Source organism: Gigantopelta aegis, chromosome 15 (assembly GCF_016097555.1).
Source record: "Gigantopelta aegis isolate Gae_Host chromosome 15, Gae_host_genome, whole genome shotgun sequence".
NCBI classification, from domain to species: Eukaryota; Metazoa; Mollusca; class Gastropoda; order Neomphalida; family Peltospiridae; genus Gigantopelta; species Gigantopelta aegis.
In genome coordinates, this window is record NC_054713.1 from 45,937,901 (window position 1) to 45,963,986 (window position 26,086).

The 26,086-nt window shown below is 39.2% G+C and overlaps 1 protein-coding gene across 1 annotated transcript; it reads left to right on the forward strand.

Moving 5' to 3' along the window:
* The first annotated feature begins 5,069 nt into the window (after positions 1-5,069).
* Positions 5,070-24,993, forward strand: LOC121389859 (tumor necrosis factor receptor superfamily member 11B-like). Its single transcript, XM_041521507.1, has 5 exons — positions 5,070-5,731; positions 14,003-14,098; positions 19,856-20,195; positions 21,947-22,123; positions 24,929-24,993. The coding sequence occupies exons 2-5, from the start codon at positions 14,021-14,023 to the stop codon at positions 24,991-24,993; spliced, it is 660 nt and encodes a 219-aa protein (XP_041377441.1). The 5' UTR covers positions 5,070-5,731; positions 14,003-14,020.
* Positions 24,994-26,086: the final 1,093 nt, after the last annotated feature.

Sequence of the window (26,086 nt, forward strand, 5' to 3'; positions counted from 1 at the left end):
ACAGTGATTATTGTCATGGTCAAGGTCATTGTGACCTTGCATGGTCAAGTGATGGCGAATTAATCAACCAATATAGTTTAATTAAATAAAATGACAAAATCATGTTTTTTTATTATGCACTAAATATGTGCTATAGGGTGTATACTACCAAATCAAATCCCATAAACGACAATAGTAACATGTGGCTAAAACTCCTACCTGCAGCGTATCAATCGACATAAACGCCACAGATATAAATACTACCAACCCTCACCCTTGAAGTGAACCAGAAAATATTGTGGGTCAAGCTGCTCATTTCTGAGATAACGGGTAGCGTCTATGACTACCCTAGTTCCACACAAAATTCAAGTACTTATTTTTACATGTACCCCATACATGTTCCAAGCACAAGGCTACTTGATACAGTGGTACTAGATGAAATAAAATTGCATATTTTTACTACCCAGATGAAACCAAGACACTCACATTTATCACAAATCACAGGACATTTCACAAGAGGAGTTCAACATTTTAAAAATGAAGCATGTCATGGAATTCCCTCGATCGTGTTTTAATTAAAATGTTTTGGATGATACAATGATGAGGTTTGGTATACCAAATGAATGTAATTTCCATTTATAATCCATATTTAGAGAAGTAAGGCCCACTAAATCTGTGACTGTGTGCCTTTAAGCAATAATGTGCATTATATATTGTTGAATATGCACACCAGTCAGTCCAAAAGCCTTGCCTGATCATTCCTTTAAAGGTATAAGGGACAAACTTTGTGGACTTTTGTATGTTATTGATAATAATATTCTGTAACAATCCAGAAAGATTCAGCTCTGTACTCTTTATTTCCGAGTTAAACACTAACCCTGACTTAATTTACCTGGAATGTACTGTCCTTCCCACAGGGAACGCCTTTTTTCATACTATGAAATGTACTACAGGTAATTTATTTCTCAGTTGATTGTTTTCAAAATTGCACACACAAATAGTATATTTTCGTTATTTTCAAAACATGTTTACTGTTTTTCTTATGACTAACCAAACTAAAATTATTTACAAAAATCATTTATAGGTGGATGGGACAAACTATGGGTACGTTAAGAAAACAGGCTAAAACACAATTTTGCCCATGAGTTGGAGCGATCAACAAGCGGACCCTTTATCTAGAAATGTTCAGCTACACACACATGCTATTCGTATAAATTCCCCTTCAAGGTAACACCCCCATCCCAGTCTACGCCCAGACTATGTACATGTGCTATGTTTGCCTGCCTTTCCAACTTTATAAATTGTTGCTAAATATAAAGCACAGTAATGCCTGGCATGTCGACATTACCTGTGTACTTCTGTCTCCCCAATATAAAAACATTTTAACAAGTGGTTGTAATAGTGGAGTTTCACATTAATATTAATAAATAAAATGACACCAAAGTTGCAGATGTCCATTTTTAATTTCGTCACAATTATTTATGGAAAGTAAAGTTTGGGCTGAGTTGACCAAACGCTGGGGTGAGTTGGTAGGGGTCGAGTTGGCTTTGAGGCGAGTTGACCAGCATTTGCATATGCCCCCTTGGCCCCAGCTTTCTATGCCAGTGGTAACCCATCATGATCATGTAAATGATGTACTTGATTAAATGTGCAAACAAAAAATAGGTTATGCAATCTATTTTTACACGAGCAACATGTGAACAAAACTATTGCTCTCACAATTTTTAGAGGCCTGCTTTAAAGTTATTAAACCGGTACTTCATGATTATTAAAAAAAAATGAATGTTACCGTAACTTATGACTGAAAATTGCACGACCAATCATTTCATTCGACACAAGTCTAGTTTTGCATAACCCATTTTGCGTTTTTGCCAAAAAAAAAACAAGACATTCTGGCGGGCTAATAAATTTTAATTTGTTCTGGCCCCGTGCTTATAAACCTTAAAGTCTAGACTGTAATAAAGTCCAGACTTTAACGTCATGGCAACGCCATTCAAATAGCATTACGTTAAAGTCTGGACTTTATTAAAGTCTAGACTTTACGTTTTATAAGCATGGGCCCAGGTCCGGTGGACTAATGAAATATTAGGGGTGCCACGATATGGTCAAAACTGTATTGCAATATATTGCGATATAGTTGATATTATTTAAATTTAATATATTTTTTAAATTTTTTAATGAAAGCAGAAGGCATTAATTAGTAACATAATGTTCTTGGTCATTTTTATTTTTTAACACAATACTAGTTTACAAGAAAACCGGTGTGAGGGTGTCAAATTATTTATAAATTGTCACATTTAGAAATCCTTACTATCGGGCTTTTCCGTTACTGCTCACTTGACACGGAAATGTACGTATTGAGTTGCAATGTTTCGGCAGATCAACCGAACCAGAGGTTATTGGCAGAGGTGTTTTGAACGATCAGCCGAAGTATTCCAAGTTCAGGGATAAACAGTGAAATGCGATTCTCACTTGTTGGTTTATTTCTTTGAAGATGATAGCCGTAGTCGTATTTCAACATAAATGAACAATGAATAATAATGTGTAAATAACAAAACATTTATTTGTAATTATCGTTAACTGGTTATTTTTATTGGACTTTCAACACATTTTGTTTAGAAGTTAGAACCAAGTATAACAGACCTATCACTTTGTATGCCAACAAGTAAGCCGAATACGCTTGACGTGATTGTTACATTTCCTGTCATCACCAATTAATAAAATGATGGGTTTTTTTGTTTGTTTGTTTGCCAATATCAAGTCAAATAAGATACGAGGAAAAAATTGTGTGTAAAAATTGCGATACGCCAAACTACTGTGGTTTGTATCGAGCTGATCAATTATCGCGGTATACTGGTTTATCGGTGCAGCACTATGAAATATATTTCTGCGCCCCTGCCATACCTGTCTATATTTTGTGGTAACCTGTCGGGGCTTGAATTTAACAGGGACAAAGTTCTGCTGTGCTTGAGTTGTATGCTCTGGACAGTGTCCTGGGGTCTAATGCATGAATCGAGACAATGACGTTGTCTCGGACTATTTGCGAACGCTGAAACTTTCACGTGAAAGTCAGAATGCATGAATGAAGACAAGCCAAAGTCTGGGACTACTGGAGGGACGAAATCGCTTGAATTTTGGACCTGCTACAACCCAGGCGTAAATACAGTAGTCTCTGACAACCGGTTACATTCAGTATAGCTGACGTTGCACTGATGTGTTTTATAGACTTGCGATTAGGTTTAACTGAATTTATACCCACATTTTGGACGCATGGGCAGATCCAGCATTTTGTAAAAGGCAAATTATCCGACCTCCCAAAGAGTGCAAGATCTTTATGCGGGTTTGGGGACATGTTCATCGGAAATTGTTGAAATAGAGATACCCAGAGACGTGTTTTCATAACAGTTGAGTGTTGTGCATTGTGGGTGATGAATTTAAAAAGGGCACTTAAAACGGAAGCCCTCTGGGCCCGCCAATGGGACGTATATAATGTCGATCAAATATATCATAATTTTCTATTGTACCAGTATATCATTTATCAACTACATGTCAATAGGAATCGGGGGCCTGTGACTCCCGTCTACCACCTGATTCCATTAGTAGTTCCATTATAAATAGAAAATCAGTGTGATGTCAAAAACGTTTTCTATTATTTCTTGCAATGTTATAGTTTATATATTGGAGTGTTTCAGTGCAAGAAAATTCTTGGGATTTCCTACTTTATAAATAGAAATACAGCGAACGCTGTGACAATCGTGCTAAAGTCTCGAACTTCGTTGTCGTAGTCGCACGTCGGGTCCATGCATAGAAAACTGATGACGGCCAAAGTCTTGACATATATAGTCCGGGACAATGAGTTGTTAGAGACTTTCGATTTTCTCGGTTCATGCATGAGACCCCTGCAAATGGAACAGAGTTTTACGGACAAACTGGCCGTATTGTATTTTGCATGTTAGTAATAATTAAATTGGTAGCAGTCATCGTACACTAACGTGACTCCTGAAAGTTGTTTTATTACAGGGAACAGGGAAACTCTTTTTACGTGCCCCTATCCACAAGGGTTCAGGCACGCCCACCCCGGATTCAGCCTCTGACTACGCCAGTGACCGACTCCGGGGGGGGGGGAGTGTGTGAGAAGGGTGAATGGGGCAATTTTTAATAGTGTGGTATGACCACTTAAAAACAAAGCCAAAGTTAAAAATAATTTGGGATCTACCATTATATATGTTTATATTTATATTAATATAAAGCACCATAATTATAGTTAACCCTATACCATTCTATTATTTTATAATATAGTTAGTAGGTGCATAATTATAATTATATTTTCAATCGGGCTGTTCAAAAAATAATATAAACTATACTTATACATTTACTAATAATATCTATACATACATATATATTATACATATATATATATATAATTAATTATAATTTCTTAGTATAATTATGTAACTTTAACCCTAGAGGTAAAAGGATTCGCAAAGGGGGGAACCCAGCGCCACCGAGCAGTCCGGCGCTCCAACAGGCGGGGGCCCAATAAGGTAAGTCCGGATTTCCATGGGGGGGGGCGATCCGGGGGGGGGGGGGGGGGCCTCCTAACAGGCATCCCTACTGGCCAATGCCCTATCGCACCCAAATTGCACCCTACCACGGCGTCTCCCCCCCCCCCCCCCATCCCACCCACCCCAGGTTATCCATATAACACAGATGGGCCGTATTTAAATGAAATGAATGGTATGATATAATGATATATGAGATAACCCGCGAGCCGCCGTCTGGTGTGGTTGTGAAACGTATTAAAGTCGTTGATGTTGGTAGTTGACTACTGGATTGATCCTATTCTTGAGTTGAGGTGCCCTCGCCGTTCTCCTCAAGCATTCGTGAGCTCTACACCCCGAGGGGTGCGCCACCTAAACGGATGACAAATGTCATTGCTATATAATCCTCGGTGCCACCCAAGTAACCACTTATTCGTTAAGTGGGTGGCTCCGAGTACCGGTCAGGGTTTTTTCTGTTTGTATATATACAATTGACCGATCAAATTAATACCGTTTAAAACCTGTTTGATAATTAAAAAGAACGGGTACATGTACATTAAAATAATAGTTTTTTTTTTTTTTTAAATTGCTAAGAGGAAAGTTTTAACAATAATAACTATCTTTATTATAACAATTAATTAAAAGTATAATAACTATACCATGCTTAAATAAAATCTAAAACACATTCACACCCAGCCATAAATTCCGCCCCTGTAGGGCGGCACAGACACTGCCAGGTGTCCGCGCCGCCAAATCAAGGCGGAAAAACAACATTCACGCAACCACTCTCACACTAGGTTTAGATTATAGTTTTTGGCCAGCTAAAGGTGCGGACCAAATAGAAAACATTTATAACGGGACCGGGTTCTAATTGGTCAGAACCCGGGCCCAGAAGGCCAATCGCCTCAGCACCCAATAGTTACTCATTCCAGTAAAGGTAACAGAGAAGAGAAGACGTGCTAGCAGCGGCCAGCAAAGAAGGAAAAAAAGTGAAGCGAAAGTTTCCATACGGTTAGGTTGAGGGAAGTAGTGAGGAGTACCGGACAGGATAATGTCCCAAGGTTACCCACGGCAAGACCCGGCTCTCCGGATATCACCGAATGGCACCTCGGGAACACTCGTGAGCGGCATTCAGCAAGAAGACAGAAGAAAGAATACACAGTGTGTGTTAGAAGTGAACCGGATCGATATTCGACACTCAGTATGGAAGGGTGCGTTGCGATTGGCTAAATCTCAATCCTTAGTCAGAGTCGTTTAAAATGAAAGAAAAGCCAGTGTTAAGAAACAACAGGCAAAGAATGAAGAGCTGCGATTGGCTGGATTTCGATTCCTTCTCTGGAAAAAAAAGAAAGAAAGGAATGTGGATGTTACAAGTCTCCAGCCAACCGCCAACCTGTGAATGCAGATTATTGTGTGTAGGCTGTTTGGTGTCTTTAAAACTGTTTAAAAGGAAAAAGAGTCTTATTAATATAATTAATTAAAAAAGAATAAACATTTATGGTTAAAAAGAGTTAAAAAAATTTTTATAAAAAAGGGAAGTTATTCGGTTTGTCCACGGGAGGGTAAGGCCAGCGCCGTTACCACCGTGGGCAAGGTTTGCCACCAGCCAACTGTCAGCCGCTGTAAGGTGAGTTTAAATGTTAAGCAGGCTCCTAGTTAAGTATAGATTTATAATCCTCGGGCCGCCCTCGACCCAATTTACTTGGTTATCATATTATGTGCCAGCTACTTATTATATATGTATTTTAGTATCTTTTACAAAGTTTAAAATAGCCCGTTCCACCACCTGTTTGAGAGAGGGGGGCGGGTTAAATATTTTAACTGGATTAAATTTAATTTTACATTTATCTATTATTATTTTAAGAATATCTCTTTTCTTAATGTATTTATTACAATAGAAAAGAAAATGTCTTACATTATCTAATTTTTTACATTTAGTACAGAGTGCCGTATTACTTTTTTTAATTTTAAATTGGGTATCGTTCAGACCAAAAACAACACCAAGGCGCAGTTTGGTAATAATTGTTTCAGTTTTAACATTATGATAGGTGGGTCTTTTCGAATTAACTTTAGGTTTGATTAAATGATGCCATAGCCTTGTTTTAATATTCCATTCGGTTTGCCAAAACTTGATAAAAATTTTATGGGCTATGGCCATAGTTTCATTAAGATTAATATTAATATTAATTTCAATTTTATCTGTATCTAGAGCTTTTTTAGCTAATAAATCTGCATTTTCGTTGCCAGAGATGCCGACATGAGCAGGAACCCATTCCAAAGTTATAAATAACCCTTTACTATTGTTATAATTAATCATGTTTATAATATGCTTAATTAAATAAGAACTCTTGAATTTTAGGTTCTGGAGAGCTTGTAGTGAGCTCAAAGAGTCAGATATTATAAGAAATTTTTGGGGGGTCGAGAAATTAGTAATATTAGTAAGAATCCACTTAAGTGCAGAGTAGATTGCCATCAGTTCAGTAGTAAATACCGAAACGTGGTCAGTCACCCTGGCATAGTGGGAGCTAGAAATGTTAGGCAAGCTAGGCCTGACACAGAAAGCCATGCCTGCTTTACCAGAAAGTGGGTCCTTGGAGCCATCTGTATATATGTGGATATACTCAGAATAGTAGTCATTTAAAGCTGCTCTAAATATTATATTTTTAAATGGTTCAAATTCTGTTTTTAAGGTTTCCTTTCTTAGAAGCAAAGGGACATTCGGCGGTTTAATTAACCAGGGTGGCACCAAGGGGGGAGAGTACTTGTCCAGATTAATATCCAAGAGTTCTAAATTAGACGCCATTCTATTATTAAAATTAACTGCGGAATCAATATTAATATGTAAATAATCATCATTATTTGGTTTAGTGGTTGCTACAGGACTTAGTGGTACTAGGTATTTAGCTTTAAACCAGTGTTTAAGACAAAGCTGGGTGCGCCTAACACTAAGGGGAAGAATATTTAGCTCCACACGCAGACTGTCATTTGGTGTACCCGGGGAGATTTTGGTTATAATTCTAAGCCCTTTATTGTATGTTGATTCTAGCTTATCAAGCTGGAAAGTTGATGCACAGCAGAAGGCTTGGGCACCATATTGTAACCTGGAGACGATAAATGCTTCAAAAATCATTAAAAGAGTATGTCTGTCAGCCCCCCACTTAGTTGCAGATATAACTCTAAGTAAATTAATATAATTATTACATTTTTTAACTACATCTTTTATATGTTCATTAAAAGAAAGTGCTGGGTCAAAAATGACTCCCAGAAATTTAACTGACGTTACCTGAGCTATGGGATGATTATCTAGTGTTAGATTAAGTTTATGCCGTCTCTGGAAATTATTATTAGTAAATAGAATAGCAGAAGTCTTAGATCTTGAGATGGTAACACCCCAGGTTTCAGCCCAATTTTGAAGTATATCTATATCTTTTTGGATATCTATTTTAATCTTTTCTATACACTTTCCAGTTCGCCAAAAAGCTGTGTCATCAGCAAATAGACCAATACTAAGCTTAGTGTCCTCATTAGACGAGCCAGTGAGGGCAGTAGCTAGGTCATTAATAAAAATACTGAAAAGCATTGGGGCTAGTACAGATCCCTGGGGTATGCCGTTCTCAAGGTTAAGAATATCAGAGAATGTTTCAGTGACATTAACAGTAAAAGTTCTATTGTTAATAAAACGTTCAATAAATGCAAACATAGGCCCTCTAATGCCCATGTTATACACTTTAATTAGTAGCCCGTGTCGCCAAACCATATCATAGGCCTTTTCCAGATCAACAAATATTCCGACCACTTTGTCGCCATGACTTAAAGCATTTGCAATTTCTGATTGGAGTCGAAAAAGGTGGTCGGCAGTAGAGTGGTTTTTTCTGAAGCCACTCTGATATATGGTCAAAAGATGGTTGCTTTCTAAATAGTAGCTGAGTCTGGAATTAACCATGGCCTCCATGGTTTTGCAAACACTGGATGTTAGTGAGATTGGACGGTAATTAGATGGGTTGGATAGGTCTTTTCCTTTCTTGGGGAGGCTGACAACCTCAGCATGTTTCCATGCTAAGGGGAGATAACCCTGTTTCCAGGCTTTATTATAAAGTTCCAGGAAAAGTCTGAGGGTAGCTTCTGGCATGTTTTGGAAAAAGAGATAGCTGAATTTATCTGGCCCAGGGGCGGTACCTTTCCTGTGAGCAAAAGCCTCAGTCATTTCCTGGAGGGAGAATGGAATGTTATAATCTATATTATGTTTAGAAAATTTAGCATCCAGGGGGACCTTATAATTTTTTTCTATATTTTCTTTTATATTAGAGAATTTATGTGGAAAATTGCCATTACTTGAGTTTTCTTGAAAGGTTTGTCCAAATATTGTAGCTTTTTGTTGGTTAGTGGTATATAGCTTATTAGCTTTTAGTAGAGAAGATTTAGCAAGAGTTTTTCCCTGGATGCGTTTTATTTTTGCCCATACTTCTGTAACCCTAGATTGCCTATTTAATGATGAGCAAAATTTATTCCATGAATCTTTTTTAAGTCTAAACAATTCTTGTGTAACTTTAAATTTACTTTCTTTAAATTTACCTAAATTATCCAGAGTTTTATCACTCTGGTATTTCTTACGCATTTTATTTCTATGTTTAATAATGTTAGCTAGATTATCATTCCACCAAGGTACTGAATTATATCTAACTTTAGCATTTGAAATTGGGATAGTTTTATTGGCTATTATTGTAATCTTATCAATCAGATTTTTATTAAATTTATCTATATTATTACTTCTAATATCTTCCGGCCTAAGATTCAAGCATAACTGATAGAAACCTGGCCAGTCTGCTTTATTAAAATTCCATTTTTCTTTAGTTTTCGGTGTTTCCCTCCATGCCCCATTTAAGTTATAGTATGTAATAATGGGGAGATGGTCACTATTAAAATCATCAATGACCTGCCACTCGCATTTAGACGCAATCTCCTCTGAGACCATAGTGAGGTCTAGCCAGGTCCAGGTAAGGTAGGAGTCAGAAAAAAAGGTTGGAGACCCATCATTTAGACAAACAGTTTTAACAGTTTCTATAAATTGTTCCATAATAAGCCCCTGTTTATCGTTAGTCGTAGATCCCCATAAAGAATTACGGCAATTAAAATCTCCTAAAATAATTAATTTATTAGTTTGTGTTTTAGAAATGGAATCCAAATAATTATTTAGTAAGTTTATTTTGTTGACTACCTGGGTGAACATAAAAATTATAAATATCTATATTCTCGACTCCGCCATACACTGTAGTGCCCAAGACCTCAATATTATTTTTGGTCTCATTGAGCGGGATGCGGGAGTAAGACATGTCATTCCTGATGAAAGTAGCTATACCTCCCCTAGTAGAAAAATTATTATTATAAAAAAAACCAAAGTACCCCGGAATATTAAAGTTTCTAAAATATTTTTTATTTTTAGTTTTATCTTGGTTATCATTGTCTAACCAGGTTTCTTGTATGCAAATGACATCTATGGCCGGTTTAGCGTCTACTATATATATTTTTAATTCGTCCCCATGGTTTAGTGATTTAATGCCTTTAGCATTCCACTGGAGAATGGCCAAACCTTTAAATTTATCTATTTTAATTTTAGTTTGTTTATTAGCGCTGTTGTTGTTACTGTTAATATTATCGCTATTATTTACACTATTATTATTGTTACTGTTATTGTTAATTTTGGTTAGGTGTTTGGGTGTAGCTTTATTTCTCGTGTCTCCCATAATTGGTTTGAGGCAGTACTAATTATAAACTCTATTAGTTTAAGTAGTCTAGTCTATATTATGATGACTAGGCGTGGAGACAGGAGTTGGTTTGGCCATTCTCGGTGCATACCAGTTAAAGCTATTTGTTAAAACTTTTGGGTCTTTGATATTAATACCAAGGTGGTGCGAAAAGGCTAGACAGGCTGAGTGCGTAGCCATTTTAATGGTTTCCTCTTGTATATTTCCCTTAATAGGTGCCCCCAGGGAACCGTCCAGAAACAGCCCCGTTAAAACCCGCAGAAGTTGTTCTGCTGTTATGGGCTGGTCTGGGCCGTTGTTTATATTTCTCATTAAGGGGGGGGCGGCTTTGTGTAGGCGTTCCCAGCATTAAAATTATTAGTTCTAAGAAGGGGGGGGGTGGGGCGGATGCCGGTGTGTGTCTTTGACGCTCGACTGGGTTATAAGCCCCCCTTGGTGGGTGGACGGACTCCTCTCTGGGCTTGGAGTTTAATACCCGAATGGCTTCCTGATGGTGGTGGCACTTCTGGCTATGAGTGTAGTGCTGACCCTTACAGTTGGCACATTTTAATGCCTTGGTGCATGGGTTGTCCGTCCCCCCGCTTTGGGTGCTTGTCCCCACACCTAAAGCAGACTGGGTCCCCCCTGGAGCGACATTTTTTTATGCTGTGTCCCCATCTCTGGCACTGCACACATTTTATCGGTTTTGGTCTGAACATTAATAATGGATAAGATTGGGACCTGAAAATTATCAGGTCCACACAGTTATTTTTATCTTTTAACAGCACGTCCCAGTAGCCATTTTTCCAGATTGTAACATTTTTAATATCAAGGTCAGGGTTTTCTTTAATTAAAATATTTTGGAGGTGCACCGCAGACAGCGGTCCGGGTGGCATCCTGACCAACCGTCTGCAAGTGAAGTCTTGTATAGTAGAATTATTGTTTATGGGGTCTTTTACCTTTTCTTTAGTTGGTTTGGTACCGACCACAGTAAACTGGGGTGGTACGGTAGGTCCTGTACTGTGGAAGGGGGCGATCCCAGAACCGCCTTTAGCTGGCTCCACCCCTTTATAGAAGGCCAAGGGTACCTGGGTACCCTTGGGTGGTGGATTGGGAACTGGGGTTTTAGGTGGGAGTGGGGGATACTCCTCGTTAACTGTTGGTTGTTTGTTACTATTTTTTTTAACTAACTGATCACCCCCGGGGCAGGTTGATTTTAGTGCTACTTTCCGTTTCCGGGGGGAGGATTTTTTGTTGGGGGAACGCAAAAATTCTGCACAGACTGGGGCCTTGTTTACATTCTCAAATTGCAGACTGCGTTTAGATTTTTAATTTTTAACAACTGTAAATTCTTTTATAAATTTAGACCGAGAGAGGGTGGCTACTGGGCCAAAGATATCACACGGCTCGTCCCCCCATACTCCCACCGCAACCGGTTGAGCAGATTTTTTGGGGGGGGCCGTACAGTCGTTTGGGTTAGAGTTTGGGGTGGGTGAAGCGGGCGCTCTAACACTAGGCTGTATTGTTGATTGATTGTTTGGAGGTTCGGACTTGTCCGCAGAGGGTAGTTTACTGTCGAGAGGCCTCTCGGCCGTCTCCGAGTCCACTTCGGAGGGAGTCGGAGACCGCCGAGTGGCCTGTGAGTTGGTTTCGGGTTTGACTGGCGTTAGCATGTTTACATTTATCGGGGAAGTGCGGACCTGAACGGAGCCATACAAAGATGACGGTGGTGGGCTGTTGTTTACATTATTTTGGGGGATAGAACTTAAAACCTGAAAATGAATGTTTTGGCTAAGTTGGGAATCTTGTGTGTACCCTAGCTGGGAGGAAGAGGGGGTTGGGGTGTGAGTAGGATCCAGGCTCTTATTAACATCTATGGGCTCCTGGTAGATGGTCTCAAATAAGATCTCTACACTAAGACTGGTGTTTGGGTCAGGGCGGAGATAGAAATAACTGCCTAGTTTAAGGAGGGGGGTCTCTGTTTTGGAGTGAATGAAAACTCTTCCATCCGTGAGCCTGGTGAAAAAGAAAAGAGAGGTTTCTAAGTTGAAAGAGGCATCTGAGGAGATGGAGTTAATGGATTCCTGCAAAAAAAAGTATTCGTACCTGGATGGATTCTTTCCAGCAAAAAGGACTTGTCTAATTCCAGATATGGGGTGTGGGAGGGGTGACATGGGGGGTTTAACAAAGATTTTACTTTTTTTTGCCGATTCATCTCCTGTATATTTTTCGTATATATCATCTTCCAAAAGTCTGTAACGATTGGAAGTAGTAATATTATACTTACCCAACTCTTCATCCGTAGATGTGTGGGTCACCTCCTCCGCCACCCTCCTCTTCCTCTGGCCCTCGTGGTGTGGTGTAGGGGGGAGGATCTTTTTCTTCCTCTTCACTGTCTTGGTGGTGGCTGGTGGCGGCGTCCGTGACCCACTGGCGCTTGCTGAGTCAAGATGAAGTTTGGCGCTTACCTCGCCAGTGACAACAGAGTCGGTGGTTGGGTTGGGATATATATTTATTTCATTATGGGGGACTTCTGGTGGTTCTTCTCCAAGGTAAATGGTTAACTTGTTGGATCCAGTAGAGGAATCCGGTTCCTCATCGCCGTTACCTACATTTTTTTCAGGGTCGGCGGCGACCCCGGCGATGTTGTCCCCCCGGGGGGGTGGGGAATCCGGAAAAGATTCATCGGACGGAAATTCCTCTATGGTTGATAAACTAGGTTTAGTTAATATATCAGCCATGATGTTTCTAATGGATGTTCGGTGCGGTGGTTGTATGGGGGGTTGCGAGCCGCTTATCTTGGGGGATGAGGCATAATACGGCACTTTTTCTCCTGTTTGAGGGGTACCAAAAACATGGTCATGGTCCCAGGCAAGTTGTTCATTTGAAAATCTGTTTGGTGTCATACTGTTATTTAGAACTGCGTCTAACCTATCCATGGATGTATTATGGTTATCGCTCGATTCTTTTACCTCGTTTGTATTTAATTCTAGTTTCCAACATGGCGGCTGTCATGGCGGATAAAGGTCAAGTTGTGGTTTATTGTTATTTTATTCTTTTAATTTTACAAGGTCTTCCTATTGAGATTTATTTATTTAAATATTATAATAGTACAGTATAACAATCAATACTGTCTTAGATAGTAGCTGGCACTACTATAAAACAATAATTAAGAGTTAATAGAGTATTTTACATTTACAATAGACTGCTCAAAATAAACAAAAGGCGGCCATTAGTATCTTAGTGCAAGGGCGGTCAGAGGACGTAATCGTAAGCAATAAATATAGGAATTCTCGATCCTCGAACGGAGCCTGCAAGAAAAATACAATGGAAATACAGTGGCTGGTGACTGACTCTTGTCCAATGATGGTATACTAATATATTTAGAATGAAATAGCTCAAGGCTTTAATAAACTGGACAATATTAACGATTGACCTCTCCCGTTGAAGACAAAAACCGAACTGCGCAACTGAAAAAATGTGTTGTATTACTAAAACAGGCAGCTGTTCACACTTATTTATTGTGAATGGGTCCTGTAATTATGATTGTTGAAGTTTGCCTCGTGGCCATAATGCCCTAAAATAATCTATCAGTCTAGGACAAATGGCCTTGCCCTCTTGTTTGCTAAATTTGAGGCCTGACCTGAGGTTTACCAATCACCATGCTTGTATTGTCAGAACTGATGCCTGTGAAAACACTCTGAACTTGATAATATTTTTTTCTCTTTTGATCTCTTTCAGAAATTGCTGTGTAAGCTGATGCTTGCCGTGTTTCTGTATACGGCCTTGTGCTGCTCCTTGGTTCTCACACCGAGATCTGACGACTTTCCTTCCAAGGTATGTCTGTGTGCACACACATCCTTCAAAGTCTAAAGTCATGGTCGCCCGTCACTTGACCTGTGGGGTCATGCTAGGAGGCGATATGGGAGAAATACCACCAACCTTTGCCTCGCTTAATTGCAAGGGCAATATTGACTTCGTGTTCGATTTCTGAAAATTTTAAAGTAGTTAGATCATCAGTATTAATATGGTCATCACAAAAACAAATTATGCGGGGCTCGAAATGGAAGTAAAATATGGCCTGCTGTTGTATTTAACATAGCAGGCCAAAAGAAATCTGTCCTACTAGAAAAACTATGGCCTGCTGGATATACGGCATCACGGTCGAGGGGAGGGTTTGTGACTATGGCCTGCTGGATATAAGGCATCACGGTCGAGGGGAGGGTTTGTGACTATGGCCTGCTGGATATATGGCATCGCGGTCGAGGGAAGGGTTTGTGACTATGGCCTGCTGGATATACGGCATCGCGGTCGAGGGGAGGGTTTGTGACTATGGCCTGCTGGATATAAGGCATCGCGGTCGAGGGGAGGGTTTGTGACTATGGCCTGCTGGATATACGGCATCACGGTCGAGGGGAGGGTTTGTGACTATGGCCTGCTGGATATAAGGCATCACGGTCGAGGGGAGGGTTTGTGACTATGGCCTGCTGGATATACGGCATCACGGTCGAGGGGAGGGTTTGTGACTATGGCCTGCTGGATATAAGGCATCACGGTCGAGGGGAGGGTTTGTGACTATGGCCTGCTGGATATAAGGCATCACGGTCGAGGGGAGGGTTTGTGACTATGGCCTGCTGGATATAAGGCATCACGGTCGAGGGGAGGGTTTGTGACTATGGCCTGCTGGATATAAGGCATCACGGTCGGGGGAGGGTTTGTGACTATGGCCTGCTGGATATACGGCATCACGGTCGAGGGGAGGGTTTGTGACTATGGCCTGCTGGATATAAGGCATCACGGTCGAGGGGAGGGTTTAGGACTATGGCCTGCTGGATATACGGCATCGCGGTCGAGGGGAGGGTTTGTGACTATGGCCTGCTGGATATACGGCATCGCGGTCGAGGGGAGGGTTTGTGACTATGGCCTGCTGGATATAAGGCATCACGGTCGAGGGGAGGGTTTGTGACTATGGCCTGCTGGATATACGGCATCACGGTCGAGGGGAGGGTTTGTGACTATGGCCTGCTGGATATACGGCATCACGGTCGAGGGGAGGGTTTGGGACTGTGTGGAATATTAGGACCTCTGAGATGTATCTTAGAGCATTATAAAATTAAAATACAACAGAATCACAAGCGCAGCCTCAGCTAAATACAAGATGAGATGATCGTACATACATCTGTCTCTTGAAAAATGACCTGCAATGTTTTTAGTAATTTTAGCAGGTGAATTTTTATTTCTTCACCTACTCAAAGGGTCCAACCTAAACCGTATGACATGTGCTTGAACTTCGTATACCACTACCAAAATGGCGGATAAAGCTGGCTTCGATACACGACGGTGAGTACATTTTGTCTTACAGCTGCTTGCTGAATGCCTTTCTGATTAAAGTAATGTGACGTCACAATTGTAATTCCTAATTTTTCTCTGTTCAGCTTGAAAAAATTAAAAACTAAATTTAGTAGATATGGCAACAGAAATGTAATGCAAATCCCCTCATTTATGAAATAAGTTTCTCAATTCGTGAAGGTTGACCATCTTACATATGTCACTCACGTTAATTAATTTTCAAAACGTCACCTAAGACTAAAACCCGTGTCTTAACTAACGAGAGTGACATAAACACAATAATCAACCGTCACTCGTTGTGGAACTTTCATGTACACAATACAACTTACGTCATATTGTCATTAAATTTTGTCTAAACACATCTGAAAACCCCCAGATGTAGGTCAAGGGTCAGTCAAGGTCACAGTAACCTATTCGAGATACACGACATGCATCCATATACTAGGATTGGTGTTTTAGGTGTCCAGTGGGGGACTAACAACAAACTAATACTACATTGCATTATAATGTCGATTTATTAAACAATATATAAAAACTAAATCATTCATTCCAATGAATCTGGAAATGCGGTGTCCTTGGAGATGACTCCTAGTTAACAACACTGGTGCCCGCCTGGTCTGCCATGATGGACAACCACATGTCTACGGACGGCAGACCTTCCAGAGTATAGTTGGCCGCAGTCTTCACAAACTGTTCTGAAAAACAAAATTTGGAACATACGATTAGGTGTCCTAAACCCGGGGGAGCAGACGAAGATATGCCTAAAGTATAAGAAAATTCTTGGATGGATAATTATATAATGACTAACCAAAACGTATTTGCTTAATTTAGCTTCCAGGGTATACAAACTTTCATCAAGACACTTTTTAAGTGTATAAATATAAATTGTTTCCTTAAAATAACACCCAGAACTTTGATCATGTTTGTTTTGGCCGTCAAAACAACAAGGTTTTTCTTCAATAGCTTTTTTGTGGTTGAATAAAATCGGGAATTAAGTAAACAAATGGATAGAATATTCATTCTAGAGCCGTATCGCAATATTATTTTAATCAGAAAGGCATCCAACATATAGCTGTAAGACAAAATGTACTCACCGTCGTGTAGCGAAGTGAAGTTTTATCCGCCATTTTGGTAGTGGTATATGAAGTTCAAGCATGTGTCATACGGTTTAGGTTGGACCCCTTGCTACTAGGTCTAAAAAATGTACTGCTTTTCATTTTTTGTAGGCCTCTATTTTGATACCTGAAAATGAAATGGCAACCATGTGTATGCCAAATGTCATTATTATTGTAAACTAACTTTATTCACAGCAACTTGTATAAATTACCGACATTCAGTTAATTTACTGCGATCACAATGCATGTAAGCTCTCGGCCATGTGCACAAAATCAAGAATGAAAAATACACAAAACTGCAGTGAAGTATTCATAGATGCCAACAACTATTGTTTTTGTTTTTTTACAAACTTGCATCGCAGTTTATTTGGGTGTGATCTTTGTGTTAACTGTCTGCGACTGTATTGACATGTGCAGACTTCAAGTCTGAACCAAATTGTTAACAACTATGATAAATTACTCTTCTACATTTAATTACCGTTAGTTTTCCCCAAACATTTTGTCCAGACACAAATCATGAAAAAAACATTACAGTGACACAGATGCCACATTCGAACTGTGTAATGTATTGATGTCACAGATATCGACTTTGCTGAGATTGCATAGGGCACAGTTTATTTCTGTCTGCCATTTTATATGGAATACTCTTCAAGAGGGGCGTAAGCCTCCTATATGAGTATATGATGTAATTAATTTGATTTACTATAGTTTGACACCCAATAGCCAATGTATTTTTCGTGCCTGGTTTTCATTAAATATCTATTCTATTAATTAATCTAACTTCATGATGAGTGCATTATACCTTAACGCATGTCATGACATTGTTAGATTATGTCATACTGACCCCACCCCTCTTGAAAAGTATTCCATAAACAAGCAAAATGGCAGAAAACTGCATGTACTTTGCCCGTGCAATCTCGGCGAAATCGATACTGGTGAGATTGTTACAGTTTTGTATGTGGAATCTTTGTCATTGTAATGGTTTTTTCATGATTTGTGACTAGACCAAATTTTGGGGAAATCTAGTGGTAATTAAAGGTAGAAGTACTGTATCATAGTTGTTAACAATTTGGTTTGGCCTTTAGATGACAGTGGAGCATGACCTTTATTCACAGCTTTTGAGACTGGAGTTTGTTGATCAATAGACCATACTTAGGTTGTTGGTGTGTGCACCTCGGTAAAATGGCTGCATACACGCGATCTACATAAATGCAAACTCATCATGAAATAATGTTTTATATTGTACCAGAGTAAAAGTTAAGTTAAAGTTTGTTTTGTTTAATGACACCACTAGAGCACATCGATTAATTAATCATTGGCTAATGGATGTCAAACATTTTGAGGAAACCTGCTACATTTTCCTGAATGCAGCAAGGGATCTTTTACATGCACATTCTCACAGACAGGACAGGGGTGTAGTGTGATCTGGACCTTAGAGGGGGGTGGGGGGTGTGTTCGAATATGAACCAAGTGGACCCTTTTTCTATTTTGTTTTTGCACCACCAGAAACTCCATATGTATAAACCTGTATGTTTTAGTTCTGAAAGCGGACCATTTGCTTCAGCGGGTAGGTCGTCTGAACCCACCACCCCCCCCCACACACACACACACACACACACACACCAGCCTACACCCCTGCAGGAAACCACATACCATAGCCTTTGACCAGTTATGGTGCACTGGTTGGAACAAGAAAAAACCCAATCAGTTGAATGAATCCACTGAGGTGGTTCGATCCTGCAAACACATGCACCTCAGACAAGCACTCGGCCACCTCTGCTCCCGCCCCCTGTATTGTACAAGAATGCATAAGTCTCGAACTGGGGTGTCATTAAATAGTGTTTTCCCTAGCTTGTCTTAGCATGGTGCCTCAATAGTCTAAGACCATCTTGCCTTAATCAGCACCATGCTGCCCTGAGATTAAATAAGCCTTTTTCAGTAATTAATTCTAAAATTGCCTTTATAAAACACCAAAAAAATAGGTATTATTAATTAATAAAATATGACTTTTATATCTTTTGCCATTCATTTATTAAAGCAAGCACATAAATTACATTATAAGTTGTAGAAGCATCTCTCGGGGTATATGGCTTTTTATGTACCCTCTGTGTGTTCTTTTACCCCGAGCCGACATGTTAAACCATATAGCCAAATAATCAAAATAACGCCAGACAATAATTGTTAACAATTTATTAACAGAGCCGTACCACGCGGACGCGCTAGAAACCACTTGCCAGTGATGAAAAATAGTTCCATCGATAAACGACATTGCAGCTTTTAAAAGTATTGAAATAGTGTATTTTATAGTAGAAACAAAATTAATTATGTATACTTGATTGATTATCAATATTATTTATAATCTAATTATTGCTTTAGCATTAACTGGGGTGGCTGGAAACGTTTGGAAATTACAGACGGGGTATAAGAGAATTTGGCTCCGCCCACAGGGGTATAAGGGATTTGTCCAACGGCAAACAACCAATGAGATTAAAGAATTTTACATGAAGGCGAGATAATAATGTTTATTTCAATCAATTTTTGTGTATTTTTAATCAAAATCAAGTGCCCTGAAAATTATGAAAATGCCCCAAAAGTGTTTGGTCTACCATGCCTTGCCTAATTTCTAGGGAAATCACAATTAAACATGTATTAATTCAGTAATTCTAATTCAGTTTTGTGTGCTGTTTTAAAAAGTATAATTGATCTTCGGAGCACCACTAGCTTAGACAGGAACTTGGTTATATTTCACTTTTTGAGATTAGTTCATGGTACAGGGTAGGATCTAGCTTAGTGCTCACCAGAGGTGCTTGGGTCATACGGTCCAAATTCCGCAAGTGTTCTCTTATTGGTTTTTTCGCCCATATCAACCTGTGCCCAGGCCCCATGACTGATATTTAAGGTCATGGTAAGTGCTGTCCTGTCTGAGTAAATGCATATAAAATATCCTTTGCTGCTAATGCAAAAATGTAGCAGGTTTCCTCTGAAGACTGTGTATTGGATATTCTAAGGTGGTCTTTACAAATTAATTTAATTTCTACTACTGACAAAATTGAAAATTAAACAGTGGAGCTCTATAGGCCGATAGGCCCCTTGTGTCCTAGACAAGTTAAAACTGTGTTTTTGTTTGCAGGATGTTAGCCACACGTACCTGGTGGACGTACATCTACCAGATGGCAGCACCCGTTCAGTAACTTGTTTCAAGTGTGGTCCGGGCACCCACGTTAAGAAACACTGCTCGGAAGATTTTCAGAACTCCACATGTGAAGAGTGCGAGGATGGATATTACAACATAGGGTGGAATCAAGCAGAGAGATGCGTAAGCTGCCGTTACGTGTGTATTGATGAAAATGCGAAACTGACGAAATGTACTAAAACTGGAGAAACAGAATGCAAATGTAATGTAGGATTTACATGGGAAGTGGATGATGTGGCATTGAATGAAAAGCATTGCAAGCTGAACACCACGTCAGGTAAACAAACGCTTAAATGTGATGGCTATTATATATAACGGGCGCATCCATTTTGTACCATCCCAGTGAATACGCCCTCTGGTGAGCTGGTGGTTACGTAATACCTAACGTGTCACGCAGGAATTAGTCTTCGAACTGAAGAAACAAAACATACCTGATTCTTGTGGATGCATTGCAATGTTCTGTAATAACATCCATCCCAGTAAGCCAGCAACAAGTATATGTTATTTTTCAATACAAAATAAACCACCATTGTCAGAGTGTTGAAATAACTGTTTTATGTTTTGTCCATAAATTAACCCACGTACTGAAATAATAATCGGAGTGTTTTCTTGATTAATTGTTTTTTTCTTTCCGTGGCCTGTACCTGTGGTTCCTGATTGGCAGGTGTATATTTAGATGGTCTAGACACTACAAAGACGTGCCTCTTTTATTAAGATTACAGGGTATTGTGTGATAACCACGCGGACACCCCTCAAATCATAATGGACATTATCAGCTGTCCTGCTTTATTACTGTAAGTAATTCTGTAAAACCCTTGATTAAGTAGACTTTCCCATCTAAAATCACAAAACTGACCAATTACGTAGTCCCAAAGAAAAGAAAATTATCATTTGGATATCGTGAGTGGGAATGTACCCTACCAACAATATGCATTTTTTTCTTTAGATTTTTTAAGAGTAAAATACTATAACTTCATTTCGTTCTATTGATCCAAATTGAAATATATTTAGTTAAATAGTTTATTATACTATCAAGTCATTTATGTTGTTTTACAAGTCAGGTTGATGAAAGCGAAGCGCCTTGTCGTAAATTAGAGTGTTTGTTTACACTGCATAGAGGCGTTGGACGGAGCTGATATCACATTGCCCCAAGCTATCCCATCAGACATAACAAAAATGAAAAAAAAATTGCTGCACCCAGTTAGCAGGAATAATCACGTTTTTTTTATTAACTCTAAAATTACGCGTTTTTCATTTCTTAAAGTATCAGTATGTGTTGGTCGTCCAGGTATGCATCTTTCCAACACATCAGGCTCATATTTAATTAATCCTCCCTTTGGGGTGGGGGGGGAGGGGGGGGGGCGTAGCCCAGTGGTTGGTCTAGACTCCAGGATGGATTCCCATCAAGGGGTTACTGTTTGCAGTATGCCTGCAGTATATTACTGTAACAAATCTTCGAGTACCAGTGTCAAAATGGTATACATTACTTTTTAGATCATATGTATTGATGATATTTGGATTCTGCTTATGAGCTTGGGAAACCAAAATGGTGACCTTTTTGCTTGGGTTTTGTGGGGGAAAATACATATATTTTTTATTTAGTATTTTTGCTAGCCGTTGGGCTTGGCAGGAGAAAGTATTTACTAACCCCATGGTGAAAAATACTAACCACAGCCTTTGGGCTACGTAAGTGCAAAGTTAGTTTTCTTGCATACATGTATATGAATAGTTCAGACCATGTCGCCCAAATTGTAATAGATGCTATTTAGGAAGATTATGTGACATGACTGCAAGAGGGTAACCTTGGTCTTCTGGGAGATTCTAGCCGGTTGGCCAGTTCGTTGCTGGGGTGGGGGTCAGGTGGGGTGTCTGAAGTCAGGTTAAGTATTCATGAAAATAATAATAAAATAAAATAATCTCCATTCTGTTTTGCTGGTACTGATTGAAACGTAATGATGTCAACCGATGGGCAGGTGTCACAGAAGCCTCAATGTATTAACATTTTCTTTTTCTTCTAAAAAAACAAAGATGTGGACGAGAGTCGAGGAACTGACCCCCCGACCAGAGGAACTGACCCCCCCATGAGATGTGCGGTGGTGATCAATGAGGAGAACGGTCATTGTGTGATGTGCAACATGTGTCAACGTGGGGAGTCCATTGAGAGGTTCGGCTGTAAGGTGGTGCATGAGAAAAACTGTTTGAAAGGTACATACATAACAGATAGGATAGCACATACCACGGCCTTTGATATACCAGTCGTGATGCACTGGTTGGAACAAGAAATACCCTGATGGAGATCAGTCCTTAACTAATCGCACATCAAACGAGCACTTTACTGTTGGTCTATACCGCGCCCCTCAGTACATATTTATATATATATATATATATACACACACACACGTGTATATATATAGAGATTATTGCATGAGCAGGAGTGCCATGCAGAATTTATGGAATTTATGAAATGAGTTTGGAATTTCTGTTATTCCATGAGCGAGAGCAAGTGGTACACATGTTTAATACAATTTCCAAATGAGTTTAATAAATTTTGTATGGCACTACTGCGAATGTTATAATTTATTTATTATCCACAAACGTTAAATATGTTTGTAATGGCTTCACAGTCAAAGTTAACAGCATTCAGGGATGTCAGTTACAGTGACTACAGTTGAGTCATAAGTGTGTCGTAACAGTTGTCAGTGTGTTATTATGACCCTTACCATATACATTTAGATAGCATCAGAAAATATATGTATGTAACCATTTATTGTAGACCATATGGGTAATAAATACAATTATGTGATTATATAAAGGCACATACACCCAGTTATTTGATTATTTAAAGGTACAAGCACACAATTATGATTATTTAAAGGTACCTACACGCAACTACATGTATGTGATTATATAAAGATACAAACACAATTATGTGTCTTATGATTATTTAAAGGTACAATAACACAATTATTTGATGATTTATAGGTACAAACACAATTATGTGTTTATTTAAAGGTACAAACACACAATTATGTGACTATATAAAGGTACAAACACACAAATGTCTGATTGTTTAAATGTACATACACATAATTATGTGATTATTTAAAGGTTTATACACTCAATTTTGTGATTATATAAAGACACATACTTATAGAATATTAAATGAGCTTCCATTTCGTATCATATTTATGTCCCAAGTTAAATAGTTTTCAGTTGTCCCAAGCTTTCGTGAGTATCAAGTGAAAGTATTTCGCGAGGGACATAAACATGATACGAAATGATAATATGTTTAATATCCTGTTTATTACCCATAATTGATTATTTATATCACACAACTCTTTTGGTTGATGTTCCTGTAAGGTTATAGGCCTAGTGTCTAGTGGGACATATCACACAACTCTTTTGGTTGACGTTCCTGTAAGGTTATAGGCCTTGTGTCTAGTGGGACGTATCGCACAACTCTTTTGGTTGACGTTCCTGTAAGGTTATAGGCCTAGTGTCTAGTGGGACGTATTACACAACTCTTTTGGTTGACATTCCTGTAAGGTTATAGGCCTAGTGTCTAGTGGGACGTATCACACAACTCTTTTGGTTGACGTTCCTGTAAGGTTATAGGCCTAGTGTCTAGTGGGACATATGACACAACTCTTTTGGTTGACATTCCTGTAAGGTTATAGGCCTAGTGTCTAGTGGGACGTATCACACAACTCTTTTGGTTGACGTTCCTGTAAGGTTATAGGCCTAGTGTCTAGTGGGACGTATCACACAACTCTTTTGGTTGACGTTCCTGTAAGGTTATAGGCCTAGTGTCTAGTGGGACGTATCACACAACTCTTTTGGTTGACGTTCCTGTAAGGTTATAGGCCTAGTGTCTAGTGGGACGTATTACACAACTCTTTTGGTTGACATTCCTGTAAGGTTATAGGTCTAGTGGGACATATGACACAACTCTTTTGGTTGACGTTCCTGTAAGGTTATAGGCCTAGTGTCTAGTGGGACGTATCACACAACTCTTTTGGTTGACGTTCCTGTAAGGTTATAGGCCTAGTGTCTAGTGGGACGTATCACACAACTCTTTTGGTTGACGTTCCTGTAAGGTTATAGGCCTAGTGTCTAGTGGGACATATCACACAACTATTTTGGTTGACATTCCTGTAAGGTTATAGGCCTAGTGTCTAGTGGGACATATGACACAACTCTTTTGGTTGACATTCCTGTAAGGTTATAGGCCTAGTGTCTAGTGGGACGTATCACACAACTCTTTTGGTTGACGTTCCTGTAAGGTTATAGGCCTAGTGTCTAGTGGGACGTATCACACAACTCTTTTGGTTGACGTTCCTGTAAGGTTATAGGCCTAGTGTCTAGTGGGACGTATCACACAACTCTTTTGGTTGACGTTCCTGTAAGGTTATAGGCCTAGTGTCTAGTGGGACATATCACTTTGATATGAACCAAGATATTTTTAACCATATGGGTGTCACGGTGATCTAGTCCCACGATATGTATAATACCTTAGGTGGCTCGTACCTCTAGGGGTCATGGACTATAGTCGATCACGTGACATCAAGTAACAATCAAGCTTGTGTACTTTTATCTCCCAGCCGTAATGTTGGCTGCTATACTATGTATGGTCCTATTAAAAATAACTCCAACAACAGTGATTTTGGGAAACAATTATTATTGTACCATACAAATCCTTCATATTGTGTGACTTAATTACCCTGTTACATTAACAGTAAACAAATCTAACAAGGGATATAAGGGTTATTCTTATATTAGCCTCCCCCTTGTTAATTACAACAACTAGCCGATATCTTTATCGGATTAACTTCTGATTCTTACTTTATCAGGCTTATCTATCAGTTAGATTAATCCACAGGTTAGGGTTACCGACATCACATACGAGTTCTACTAAACAAACAATAATATCACACAAATAATACATCAACGACCAGAACAGATCAGAAAGCATACCTGACTACAAATACATGACACCTTGTTGATTTTCAGACCTCCATGGTGGCCATCTTGAATATTTTAAATTGCTCAAGGATGATGACTCTACACCCACCTAGATATTATTATATATGCCCCAAAGATAAATAAACACCATTAAAAAAAACTATAACCGCGAATTTTTGGTTAGGCCAAAAATCGCCTCTCTGCTGCCGGACTAAGACGTCATCCAAGTCATTGGTTTGTAAGCTTGAAATGGTCCAATAATAATGTACATTACACCAGTGCATCATAAGTTCTCAGTAAGAAATTATTATTTTTATTTTCCCTGTGCCCACTGGGATAATAAATGTACAAATAACTTGTTCTTGGTTGGTTTTACCACTCTCGTCACATCTAAAATAATGAAAACAAGACGAAATGGACTGTGGAATTTGTTACGCCAACAGGGCTCGAAATGACTGCCTGTAAAAAGCAGTCCAGTTTTTAGCCCTAGCAGAATTAAAAATTCACCTGCTAAACCTACCCCAAAAAATTGCAGGTCATTTTTCAGCTTCACTTTGACTGTTATATTTGTATCCCACAATTCTCATAATTAAATCTCGTAGGTCCCTTTTTTTTCACACACAATCCCAAAAACCCCTCTCATATACTGTCTTATTTCTAGCACGTCATCTTTTTTCTTAAGACATCTCTTTTTTTTGTGGCCTACTATTTTTAATTCCTATTCAAGCTAAGCTGTCTTCACTTTGGTTTGGTGTATGTTTATTTTGTATGTGCATCTGTTTATAATCCAGGCGAAATGAACCACAGTTTTATAAAACGCGCGCTTGTTTTGGGATCAATCCCTGTCGATGGGCCCATTGGGCTATTTCTTGTTCCAACCAGTGCACCACAACTGGTATATCAAAGCCTGTAGTATGTGCTGTCCTGTCTGGGATGATGCATATAAACCATGTTTCCTCTCTGAGACTCAGAATTACCAGTGTGACATCTGATAGACAATGATTCATAAATCAATATGCTCCAGTGGTGGTGTTGATCAAAACAAACTAACTGCTGCATAGTTCAGTTGGACCACCTCAGAAAGTCTTTAGTAAATCAATATGCTCCAGTGGTGGTGTTGATCAAAACAAACTAACTGCTGCATAGTTCAGTTGGACCACCTCAGAAAGTCTTTAATAAATCAATATGCTCCAGTGGTGGTGTTGA

What these genes read in the sequence shown, in the direction of transcription:
- LOC121389859 (XM_041521507.1), top strand. Translation starts at nt 14,021, where the DNA reads ATGCTTGCCGTGTTTCTGTATACGGCCTTGTGCTGCTCCTTGGTTCTC. An exon ending in CTGACGACTTTCCTTCCAAG is followed by an intron (nt 14,099 to 19,855) that starts GTATGTCTGTGT and finishes TTTTGTTTGCAG; the next exon opens with GATGTTAGCCACACGTACCT. An exon ending in CAAGCTGAACACCACGTCAG is followed by an intron (nt 20,196 to 21,946) that starts GTAAACAAACGC and finishes AAAAAAACAAAG; the next exon opens with ATGTGGACGAGAGTCGAGGA.